The sequence below is a fragment of the Lissotriton helveticus genome, chromosome 2_1 (assembly GCF_964261635.1).
Source record: "Lissotriton helveticus chromosome 2_1, aLisHel1.1, whole genome shotgun sequence".
In the NCBI taxonomy this organism is placed as follows: domain Eukaryota; kingdom Metazoa; phylum Chordata; class Amphibia; order Caudata; family Salamandridae; genus Lissotriton; species Lissotriton helveticus.
Genome location: NC_136059.1, coordinates 1,124,414 through 1,137,310, shown reverse-complemented (window position 1 = coordinate 1,137,310; position 12,897 = coordinate 1,124,414). Strand labels below are relative to the sequence as shown.

The window sequence follows — 12,897 nt, the reverse complement described above, 5'->3', positions numbered from 1 at the left end:
TGTGCCTCCACTGGACCACATGGTTCTGTGAAGAGTGGGTACCTGGGAGCTTCGGTGTGGGACCGGAAGTGGTTCCTCTTTCCTTAGTGCCAGCTCGACTGGTCATACCAGGCTTGAACCACAGCTTCGTTACTCATTCTTGAAGGCACAGCAGTCTGGATTTGGAGGGGTAGAGTACACATTACAGCTTCTGCCCTTCTTGGTACAAGGCGAGATAGCCGACCATTCTGCCCCCACCTAGGTTGCTGCATTATAGGCTAAGAGATCTCTTTCTCTGCCCAGTGATTGTAAAGGGCTTGTTGTTGGTGTAAACAACATTGCTGGGGACTATGGGGCAATGGAATGAGAAAGAGTTGCTTTTCCCCATGAACTTTGGTATTTAAGAGACAGGCTGTCACTTCCTCTTCAACCTTTTGTTTGAGAGTTGGAGGCGCTTCACCAATCCTGCCTGCTCATGTGATGGGGGCGCTTTGTCTGGGACAGGCAGGCGCCCTTCTTTTTCATGTGCCTTATTTTGGAAGAGATGGGAAGATACCTATGTAGGACTACTGGAATTATGTGGATTTGTAACTGTGGTGTTTTCCATAATCGTTGATTTCCTGCATTTGCCACATAATCTACTATCTACTGCATAATTTGCAGAGTCCAACAAAAAAATGTTTCGAGATCAAACGTTGCTAAATACAACGTCATTCTTGCTTCACAAAGCAGGGAACTTCTCAAAGGTTGATTTTCACTCTTCAGTTGAATATTGCTCATGTGTCCCCTCACTCAGCCTCACCACTCTCAAACTTCACCAGCTGCCACTGATTAATAGACATTGCTAAGGACACATTATCAATGCAACTAGCTCTTCTCAGGCTACCTGTTTCCCCCTTTCGGTGAGACTATAAGTCATCGCAGGGTTCTCCACTGTCAGTCCTGGCAGGCCGGATGCAGGCCAGATTTTTAGCATATCCACATTTAGATAAATGTAGTTATTTTAAAAATCTGGCATGGATCCGTCCCTCCAGGAGTGACACTAGAGAATTCTGGTGTAATACATAACAATAAACTATTCTCTAGCAATTGAATGGGTCTGGAAAACAGCTGACTGTTTAAATATGTTTGACAAAATGTATGCCACGAACCCAAAACTATTATTCCTCCCTCAAATTCTTCATCAAAGGTAAGATTTATGACAAACATTGTTCTTTTCTTTTCACTTAAAGGAAAACGGGAAGATGACCATAAATGTGAACAACGGAGACAGGCGGAGAGAGCAGAAAAAGAGAGGAGGATTGCGGAAGAAATCGAAAAACAGAGGATTGCAGAAGAAATCGAAAGAAAGAGGAAGATTGCAGAAGAAATCGAAAAACAGAGGATTGCGGAAGAAATTGAAAGAAAGAGGATTGCGGAAGAAATCGAAAGAAAGAGGAAGATGGCAGAAGAAATCGAAAAAAAGAGGATTGCGGAAGAAATCGAAAGAAAGAGGAAGATGGCAGAAGAAATCGAAAAAAAGAGGATTGCGGAAGAAATTGAAAGAAAGAGGATTGCGGAAGAAATCGAAAGAAAGAGGAAGATGGCAGAAGAAATCGAAAAAAAGAGGATTGCGGAAGAAATCGAAAGAAAGAGGAAGATGGCAGAAGAAATCGAAAAAAAGAGGATTGCGGAAGAAATCGAAAGAAAGAGGATTGCGGCTGATATCGAAAGAAAGAGGAAGATTGCAGAAGAGATTGAAAGAGAGAGGAGGATTGCAGCGAGGAATGAAAGAGAGAGGAGGATTGCGGAAGAGATCGAAAGAGAAAGCCGCGCCCTAGAGGAGAATCTGGCAAAAGATGCAAAGTGTGTCATGGAGAAGAGGCAGCAGCGAGAGCACAACCGTGTTGAGGAGCGCTCACATGTCATGCAGTACGTGACAAGAGGCAATGCTGGTGACATTGAGACAGACGAGGTAGGCTACACCCCACATACGTGTGACCATTTCTGCATGACATCTGCCATTTCCTATTCCACCCGCTTCTCTGGGCGCAACAAGCCAACCTTAGGCACAGTCGCGATGTGGCTGCGTAGCGCAGCTGCGCCAGGGTACGCTCCTGGGTGATGGTGCGCTTTACAAATACACTTAACATAACATGTGTAAGCAGTGAATGCAGAGGGCTGACCTCAGGAATGTGGGAGCTATGTCAGGTCAGTAGTGCTGTTGTCTCTGGAACCACAAGAAGCAGGTACTTCTGGGAGTTCCTTCGAATACCAATGCCCTCATTTATGGGATTTTGGCATAGGGCAGCACCGCAAGTCATCTTGCTGCACTGCCCTATGCCAAGTGAAAGGGCAGGAATACACCATACTTGTACAACACGGTGCATTCCTGTCCTTTCTGCCTGCACTGGCTCAGTTTTGACAGCCTAGCGCCAATGCACCGGGGTGCAAGGGTGCCTGTGTTGTCAGCAGGATTGTTTTTCTGCAGGAAGGGGCGCCTCCCTGCACAGAAACAATCTTAATGTGTTTAACTCGTTCTATGTGCGCTGCAGAATGCAGAACACACAAAAGAGGAAATAACGAGGGCAAATAAAGACATTTCTCCTCATTACCCCTCACCTCGGGAGGTGTACGGATTCGGCGCTTCCCCAGGTTTAAATGCTCTTGTAAATCTGGGGCAGCGTCAAAATCCATGGGTGTTGCATTGGAACCCAGTGCCAGGCCCATGGAACGCCTCCCGGGTGCAGAGTAAGGCAATGCAGCAATGTGCGATCTCTTGCCTTACTCTATGTCTATGAGGCCACTCAAAGCCAGGAACACTGGTTTTGCGTGGCCTCATAGATATTTATTTGTAATCTGCGCCTCTGGTGCGTCACAAAAAGTGATGCTCTGGCAGTGCAGGGGGCTCATAAATAAACCCTCGCGTACTCACACGTTTTGGACTTTCACGATTATGGAAGGTTAAACAGTCAAGGGTTACTTAGCAGGGAAATGCGCAGTGCAACAGTAGCTTTAGTTAGCTTGTGTATTTCTCACAATAAACATAAAGTACAAACAGTCTTATTTCTTTTATAAAATAATTTGTTTTGAAATACTCAGTATCTATCAAAGTTCAGTTGTGTTGTAATTAGTGGTGAATAATGTTTTGCAGAAACGCTCCACTTACTGCTTCATTCTACATGTAATTATGAATACCACCCTGGGAGTGATGAAATGGTAGACACCCATGATAGAAGGAGTTCCCGGTGGATGAATACCACCCTAGGAGTGATGAAATGGTAGACACCCATGATAGAAGGAGTTCCCCGTTGACGAATACCACCCTGGGAGTGATGAAATGGTAGACACCCATGATAGAAAGAGTTCCCCGTTGATGAATACCACCCTGAGAGTGATGAAATGGTAGACACCCATGATAGAAGGAGTTCCCCGTTGATGAATACCACCCCGCGGGTGATGAAATGGTAGACATCCATGATAGAAGGAGTTCCCCGTGGATGAATACCACCACGCAAGTGATGAAATGGTAGACACCCATGATAGAAGGAGTTCCCCGTTGATGAATACCACCCCATGAGAAATGAAATGGTAGACACCCATGATAGAAGGAGTTCCCCGTTGACGAATACCACCCTGGGAGTGATGAAATGGTAGACACCCATGATAGAAGGAGTTCCCCGTTGACGAATACCACCCTGGGAGTAATGAAATGGTAGACACCCATGATAGAAGGAGTTCCCCGTGGATGAATACCACCCCATGAGAAATGAAATGGTAGACACTCATGATAGAAGGAGTTCCCCGTAGACGGATGTATGACATTACAACGCATGCTTTTACATCGCATGCTTTTACAACGCGGTATTTACAACGAATACCTTTACAACGCATAATGCTTTTAGGCGCTGGATAGTGAATTGTTTAATTTACTATTCCAACTCCGGTCCCCGTGGATAGTAGGGAAGGTGTTGGATAGTACATTAAACACATTCCCTATCCTAGAGCGCCCCCCAGCGCAATGCGTTGTAATGGTTTGCGTTGTAAAAGTTGCGTTGTAAAGGCACTGCGTGGTAAAAGTTGCGTTGTAAAGGTTGTTTACCCCCGTAGATGAATACCACCCCGCGAGTGATGAAATGGTAGACACCCATGATAGAAGGAGTTCCCCGTTGATGAACATCACCCCGTGAGTAATGAAATGGTAGACACCCATGATAGAAAGAGTTCCCCGTTGATGAACACCACCCCATGACTGATGAAATGGTAGACACCCATGATAGAAGGAGTTCCCCGTTGACGAATACCTCCCTGCGAGTGATGAAATGGTAGACACCCATGATAGAAGGAGTTCCCCGTTGACCAATACCACCCCGTGAGTGATGAAATGGTAGACACCCATGATAGAAGGAGTTCCCCGTTGATGAATACCACCCCTCAAGTGATGAAATGGTAGACACCCATGATAGAGGGAGTTCCCCGTTGATGAACAGGTAGACACCCATGATAGAAAGAGTTCCCCGTTGATGAACACCACCCTGGGAGTGATGAAATGGTAGACACCCATGATAGAAGGAGTTCCCCGTTGATGAACACCACCCCGCGAGTGATGAAATGGTAGACACCCATGATAGAAGGAGTTCCCCGTTGATGAACACCACCCCGTGAGTAATGAAATGGTAGACACCCATGATAGAAGGAGTTCCCTGTTGATGAACACCGCCCCGCGAGTGATGAAATGGTAGACACCCATGATAGAAAGAGTTCCCCGTTGATGAACAGGTAGACACCCATGATAGAAGGAGTTCCCCATTGACGAATACCACCCTGGGAGTGATGAAATGGTAGACACCCATGATAGAAGGAGTTCCCCGTTGATGAACACCACCCCATGAGTGATGAAATGGTAGACACCCATGATAGAAGGAGTTCCCCGTTGATGAACACCACCCCATGAGTGATGAAATGGTAGACACCCATGATAGAAAGAGTTCCCCGTTGATGAACACCACCCCATGAGTGATGAAATGGTAGACACCCATGATAGAAGGAGTTCCCCGTTGATGAATACCACCCCGCGAGTGATGAAATGGTAGACACCCATGATAGAAGGAGTTCCCCATTGATGAACACCACCCCGCGAGTGATGAAATGGTAGACACCCATGATAGAAGGAGTTCCCCGTTGATGAATACCACGGCACGGGTGATGAAATGGGAGACACCCTTGATAGAAAGAGTTCCCCGTTGATGAACATCACCCCACGAGTGATGAAATGGTAGACACCCATGATAGAAAGAGTTCCCCGTTGATGAACATCACCCCATGAGTGATGAAATGGTAGACACCCATGATAGAAGGAGTTCCCCGTTGATGAATACCACTCCGCCCGCGAGTGATGAAATGGTAGACACTCATGATAGAAGGAGTTCCCCGTGGATGAATACTACCACACGAGTAATGAAATGGTAGACATCCATGATAGAAGGAGTTCCCCGTTGATGAATACCACCGCGCGGGTGATGAAATGGTAGACACCCATGATAGAAGGAGTTCCCCGTTGATGAACAGGTAGACACCCATGATAGAAGGAGTTCCCCGTTGACGAATACCACCCTGGGAGTGATGAAATGGTAGACACCCATGATAGAAGGAGTTCCCCGTTGATGAATACCACCCCATGAGAAATGAAATGGTAGACACTCATGATAGAAGGAGTTCCCCGTAGATGGATGTATGACATTACAACGCATGCTTTTACATCGCATGCCTTTACAACGCGGTATTTACAACGAATACCTTTACAACGCATAATGCTTTTAGGCGCTGGATAGTGAATTGTTTAATTTACTATTCCAACTCCAGTCCCGGTGGATAGTAGGGAAGGTGTTGGATAGTACATTAAACACATTCCCTATCCTAGAGCGCCCCCCAGCACAATGCGTTGCAATGGTTTGCGTTGTAAAAGTTGCGTTGTAAAGGCACTGCGTGGTAAAAGTTGCGTTGTAAACAATGTTTACTCCCGTAGATGAATACCACCCCGCGAGTGATGAAATGGTAGACACCCATGATAGAAGGAGTTCCCCGTTGATGAACACCACCCCGCGAGTGATGAAATGGTAGACACCCATGATAGAAGGAGTTCCCCGTTGATGAATACCACCCCGCGAGTGATGAAATGGTAGACACCCATGATAGAAGGAGTTCCCCATTGATGAACACCACCCCGCGAGTGATGAAATGGTAGACACCCATGATAGAAAGAGTTCCCCGTTGATGAACACCACCCCATGACTGATGAAATGGTAGACACCCATGATAGAAGGAGTTCCCCGTTGATGAATACCACGGCACGGGTGATGAAATGGGAGACACCCATGATAGAAAGAGTTCCCCGTTGATGAACATCACCCCACGAGTGATGAAATGGTAGACACCCATGATAGAAAGAGTTCCCCGTTGATGAACATCACCCCATGAGTGATGAAATGGTAGACACCCATGATAGAAGGAGTTCCCCGTTGATGAATACCACCCCATGAGAAATGAAATGGTAGACACTCATGATAGAAGGAGTTCCCCGTAGATGGATGTATGACATTACAACGCATGCTTTTACATCACATGCCTTTACACCGCGGTATTTACAACGAATACCTTTACAACGCATAATGCTTTTAGGCGCTGGATAGTGAATTGTTTAATTTACTATTCCAACTCCAGTCCCGGTGGATAGTAGGGAAGGTGTTGGATAGTACATTAAACACATTCCCTATCCTAGAGCGCCCCCCAGCGCAATGCGTTGTAATGTTTTGCGTTGTAAAAGTTGCGTTGTAAAGGCACTGCGTGGTAAAAGTTGCGTTGTAAACAATGTTTACTCCCGTAGATGAATACCACCCCGCGAGTGATGAAATGGTAGACACCCATGATAGAAGGAGTTCCCCGTTGATGAACATCACCCCGTGAGTAATGAAATGGTAGACACCCATGATAGAAGGAGTTCCCCGTTGATGAATACCACCCCTCAAGTGATGAAATGGTAGACACCCATGATAGAGGGAGTTCCCCGTTGATGAACAGGTAGACACCCATGATAGAAGGAGTTCCCCGTTGATGAACACCACCCCGCGAGTGATGAAATGGTAGACACCCATGATAGAAGGAGTTCCCCGTTGATGAACACTGCCCCGTGAGTAATGAAATGGTAGACACCCATGATAGAAGGAGTTCCCCGTTGATGAACACCACCCCGCGAGTGATGAAATGGTAGACACCCATGATAGAAAGAGTTCCCCGTTGATGAACACCACCCCATGAGTGATGAAATGGTAGACACCCATGATAGAAGGAGTTCCCCGTTGATGAATACCACCCCGCGAGTGATGAAATGGTAGACACCCATGATAGAAGGAGTTCCCCATTGATGAACACCACCCCGCGAGTGATGAAATGGTAGACACCCATGATAGAAAGAGTTCCCCGTTGATGAACACCACCCCATGAGTGATGAAATGGTAGACACCCATGATAGAAGGAGTTCCCCGTTGATGAATACCACGGCACGGGTGATGAAATGGGAGACACCCATGATAGAAAGAGTTCCCCGTTGATGAACATCACCCCACGAGTGATGAAATGGTAGACACCCATGATAGAAAGAGTTCCCCGTTGATGAACATCACCCCATGAGTGATGAAATGGTAGACACCCATGATAGAAGGAGTTCCCCGTTGATGAATACCACTCCGCCCGCGAGTGATGAAATGGTAGACACTCATGATAGAAGGAGTTCCCCGTGGATGAATACCACCACACGAGTAATGAAATGGTAGACATCCATGATAGAACGAGTTCCCCGTTGATGAATACCACCGCGCGGGTGATGAAATGGTAGACACCCATGATAGAAGGAGTTCCCCGTTGATGAACAGGTAGACACCCATGATAGAAGGAGTTCCCCGTTGACGAATACCACCCTGGGAGTGATGAAATGGTAGACACCCATGATAGAAGGAGTTCCCCGTTGATGAATACCACCCCATGAGAAATGAAATGGTAGACACTCATGATAGAAGGAGTTCCCCGTAGATGGATGTATGACATTACAACGCATGCTTTTACATCGCATGCCTTTACAACGCGGTATTTACAACGAATACCTTTACAACGCATAATGCCTTTAGGCGCTGGATAGTGAATTGTTTAATTTACTATTCCAACTCCAGTCCCGGTGGATAGTAGGGAAGGTGTTGGATAGTACATTAAACACATTCCCTATCCTAGAGCGCCCCCCAGCGCAATGCGTTGTAATGGTTTGCGTTGTAAAAGTTGCGTTGTAAAGGCACTGCGTGGTAAAAGTTGCGTTGTAAACAATGTTTACTCCCGTAGATGAATACCACCCCGCGAGTGATGAAATGGTAGACACCCATGATAGAAGGAGTTCCCCGTTGATGAACACCACCCCGCGAGTTATGAAATGGTGGACACCCATGATAGAAGGAGTTCCCCGTTGATGAACACCACCCCGCGAGTGATGAAATGGTAGACACCCATGATAGAAGGAGTTCCCCGTTGATGAACACCACTCCGCGAGTGATGAAATGGTAGACACCCATGATAGAAAGAGTTCCCCGTTGATGAACATCACCCCATGAGTGATGAAATGGTAGACACCCATGATAGAAGGAGTTCCCCGTTGATGAATACAACGGCGCGGGTGATGAAATGGTAGACACCCATGATAGAAGGAGTTCCCCGTTGACCAATACCACCCTGGGAGTGATGAAATGGTAGACACCCATGATAGAAGGAGTTCCCCGTTGATGAATACCACCCCGCCCGCGAGTGATGAAATGGTAGACACTCATGATAGAAGGAGTTCCCCGTGGATGAATACCACCACACGAGTAATGAAATGGTAGACATCCATGATAGAAGGAGTTCCCCGTTGATGAATACCACTGCGCGGGTGATGAAATGGTAGACACCCATGATAGAAGGAGTTCCCCGTTGACGAATACCATCCTGGGAGTGATGAAATGGTAGACACCCATGATAGAAGGAGTTCCCCGTTGATGAATACCACCCCATGAGAAATGAAATGGTAGATACCCATGATAGAAGGAGTTCCCCGTTGATGAATACCACCCGCCCGCGAGTGATGAAATAGTAGACAACAATGGCAGAAGGAGTTCCCCATTGATGAATACCTCCCTGCGAGTGATGAAATGGTAGACACCCATGATAGAAGGAGTTCCCCGTTGATGAATACCACGGCGCGGGTGATGAAATGGTAGACACCCATGATAGAAGGAGTTCCCCATTGACCAATACCACCCTGGGAGTGATGAAATGGTAGACACCCATGATAGAAGGAGTTCCCCGTTGATGAATACCACCCCTCAAGTGATGAAATGGTAGACACCCATGATAGAGGGAGTACCCCGTTGATGAACACCACCCCGCGAGTGATGAAATGGTAGACACCCATGATAGAAAGAGTTCCCCGTTGATGAACACCACCCCATGAGTGATGAAATGGTAGACACCCATGATAGAAGGAGTTCCCCGTTGATGAACATCACCCCACGAGTGATGAAATGGTAGACACCCATGATAGAAAGAGTTCCCCGTTGATGAACATCACCCCACGAGTGATGAAATGGTAGACACCCATGATAGAAAGAGTTCCCCGTTGATGAACATCACCCCATGAGTGATGAAGTGGTAGACACCCATGATAGAAGGAGTTCCCCGTTGATGAATACCACTCCGCCCGCGAGTGATGAAATGGTAGACACTCATGATAGAAGGAGTTCCCCGTGGATGAATACCACCACACGAGTAATGAAATGGTAGACATCCATGATAGAAGGAGTTCCCCGTTGATGAATACCACCGCGCGGGTGATGAAATGGTAGACACCCATGATAGAAGGAGTTCCCCGTTGATGAACAGGTAGACACCCATGATAGAAGGAGTTCCCCATTGACGAATACCACCCTGGGAGTGATGAAATGGTAGACACCCATGATAGAAGGAGTTCCCCGTTGATGAATACCACCCCATGAGAAATGAAATGGTAGACACTCATGATAGAAGGAGTTCCCCGTAGATGGATGTATGACATTACAACGCATGCTTTTACATCGCATGCCTTTACAACGCGGTATTTACAACGAATACCTTTACAACGCATAATGCTTTCAGGCGCTGGATAGTGAATTGTTTAATTTACTATTCCAACTCCAGTCCCGGTGGATAGTAGGGAAGGTGTTGGATAGTACATTAAACACATTCCCTATCCTAGAGCGCCCCCCAGCGCAATGCGTTGTAATGGTTTGCGTTGTAAAAGTTGCGTTGTAAAGGCACTGCGTGGTAAAAGTTGCGTTGTAAACGTTGTTTACCCCCGTAGATGAATACCACCCCGCGAGTGATGAAATGGTAGACACCCATGATAGAAGGAGTTCCCCGTTGATGAACATCACCCCGTGAGTAATGAAATGGTAGACACCCATGATAGAAGGAGTTCCCCGTTGACCAATACCACCCCGTGAGTGATGAAATGGTAGACACCCATGATAGAAGGAGTTCCCCGTTGATTAATACCACCCCTCAAGTGATGAAATGGTAGACACCCATGATAGAGGGAGTTCCCCGTTGATGAACAGGTAGACACCCATGATAGAAGGAGTTCCCCGTTGATGAACACCACCCCGTGAGTAATGAAATGGTAGACACCCATGATAGAAGGAGTTCCCCGTTGATGAACACCACCCCGCGAGTAATGAAATGGTAGACACCCATGATAGAAAGAGTTCCCCGTTGATGAACACCACCCCATGAGTGATGAAATGTTCGGGCCTGCATCCAGTCCGAGGTGGCCAAGATGCTGGCCCTGGGGGTGGTCGAGCCCTCCGACAGTCCCTGGGCCAGTCCAGTGGTCCTGGTCCCTAAAGCCGCCGCCCCCGGCGCACCCCCGGAGCTCCGGTTCTGTGTCGACTACTGGGGGCTGAATGCTGTCACCAGGACCGACGCCCATCCCATCCCCAGGGCCGATGAACTGATCGATCGCCTGGGGGCCGCCAGGTACCTCAGCACCTTCGACCTCACGGCCGGGTATTGGCAGATCGGCCTCACCCCTGGGGCCCAAGAGCGCTCGGCCTTCTCGACCCCCGATGGCCACTTCCATTTCAAGGTGATGCCCTTTGGCATGAAAAACGCCCCAGCCACCTTCCAGAGACTGGTGAATAAAGTGCTGGCGGGGCTAGAAGAGTTCAGTGCCGCCTATCTGGACGATATTGCGGTGTACAGCCTCCACTGGGCCGAGCACCTCAAGCACCTCTGGGAGGTCCTGATGGCCCTCCGAAGGGCCGGACTAACTGTGAAAGCAAGCAAATGCCAGATAGGCCAAGGGTCTGTGACCTATCTGGGGCACCAGGTGGGGAGCGGCCATGTGGCTCCCCTCCAACCGAAGATTGACGCCATCGTGGCCTGGGAGCCCCCGGTCACCCAGACAGCTGTCCGAGCCTTCCTGGGGCTCACTGGATATTACCGGCGCTTCATCAAAGACTATGGGAGCATTGTGGGGCCCCTCACTGAACTGACCTCCAAAAGGCAACCCCAGAAGGTGAACTTGACCCCGAGTGTCAAACAGCCTTTGAGGCTTTGAAAACGGCCATGTGTACCCCCCCTGTGCTCCAAGCCCCCGACTACAGCCGAGAGTTTGTGGTCCAAACAGACGCCTCGGAGCACGGCATCGGGGCGGTCCTATCCCAAATTAACCCAAGGGTGTCGACCATCCTGTGGCCTTCATCAGCCAGCGACTGCTGGCTAGGGAGCAACGATGGCGCACCATCGAGAGAGAAGCCTTTGCCGTCGTGTGGGCCCTCAAGAAACTATGGCCCTACCTCTTCGGCACCCACTTCCGGGTGCAGACCGACCACCGGCCTCTGCGGTGGCTGATGCAGATGCGTGGCGAGAACCCGAAGCTGCTGCGTTGGTCCATCTCCCTGCAAGGGATGGACTTCACTGTGGAGCATCGCCCTGGTAACGACCACGCCAACGCTGATGGCCTGTCCCGCTTCTTCCGCCTCGGCGAGGAGAACCCCCAAGAAGATGGGTGACTCTCCCTGCCTTCAGCTGGAGGGGACGTGTGTTGGACCCGGCCTCGTGGCGTGGTCCTACCCCTCCCGCATGGCGGGCCCGGGACGACATCGGCCCTCCATCGACCCGCTGTCGCCCCCCTGAACACTACCCTCCACGAACTATCAACGAGAGCAGCCCCCTGGCAACCCACGGCTCTCCCCCCTGGAACCCGGCGAACACTGCTCGCCCCAACCCGACAGGTCCGGCTACCACCCCGAGCCACCATTTCAGGCCCGACTCCATCTTGGGCCCCTCACGTCCCGAGCCCGTGGCCTCGGCCCAACCCAGGCCGCGGCCCAGCGAAGCCCCGACATCGAGGCACCAAGATCCCCCCAGGTGGTAGAGTGGCCACTCGACAGATCCAGGAGGAGGGGAGTTTCGATGGCCCTCCAGCCGTCACCGGACGCCTTGTATCGATCGCCCTCCGGCCTCCCTGGGCGCTGGCTCCACCCCCCTGCTGGGTGTCTGGACACCATCATCCCGGCCCCTCTGACCCCCCAAGCGCGAGGGTCCGGACATCAAAGGACTCCAGTCCTATATCTGGGCCAGCCCTGGATCAGGATGGTAGTTGTATCTTGGAGTCGAAGCCCTGCTGACCTCGTCGCGGTTGATCCTGATAAGAACTCTTGTACTTGGAACCTGGAACCTCGAGGCCCTGCTGACGCTGTCGCGGCCTGACCAAGCTGAACCATCTTCGGAGGCCCTGCTGACGCTGTCGCGGCCTGACTACCCTGAACCATCTTCGGAGGCCCTGCTGACGCTGTCGCGGCCTGACCAAGCTGAACCATCTTCGGA

The 12,897-nt window shown here is 49.5% G+C and overlaps 1 protein-coding gene across 1 annotated transcript in view; it reads left to right on the top strand.

Annotated features, from left to right (window-relative positions):
* Positions 1 to 12,897, top strand: part of LOC144819160 (uncharacterized) — a 98,927-nt gene that overhangs the window by 30,594 nt on the left and 55,436 nt on the right. The window contains exons 3-4 of the mRNA XM_078677132.1: positions 1,212 to 1,261; positions 1,586 to 1,933. Coding sequence (XP_078533258.1) covers positions 1,212 to 1,261; positions 1,586 to 1,933 — 398 coding nt within the window. The remainder of the gene's footprint in view (positions 1 to 1,211; positions 1,262 to 1,585; positions 1,934 to 12,897) is intronic.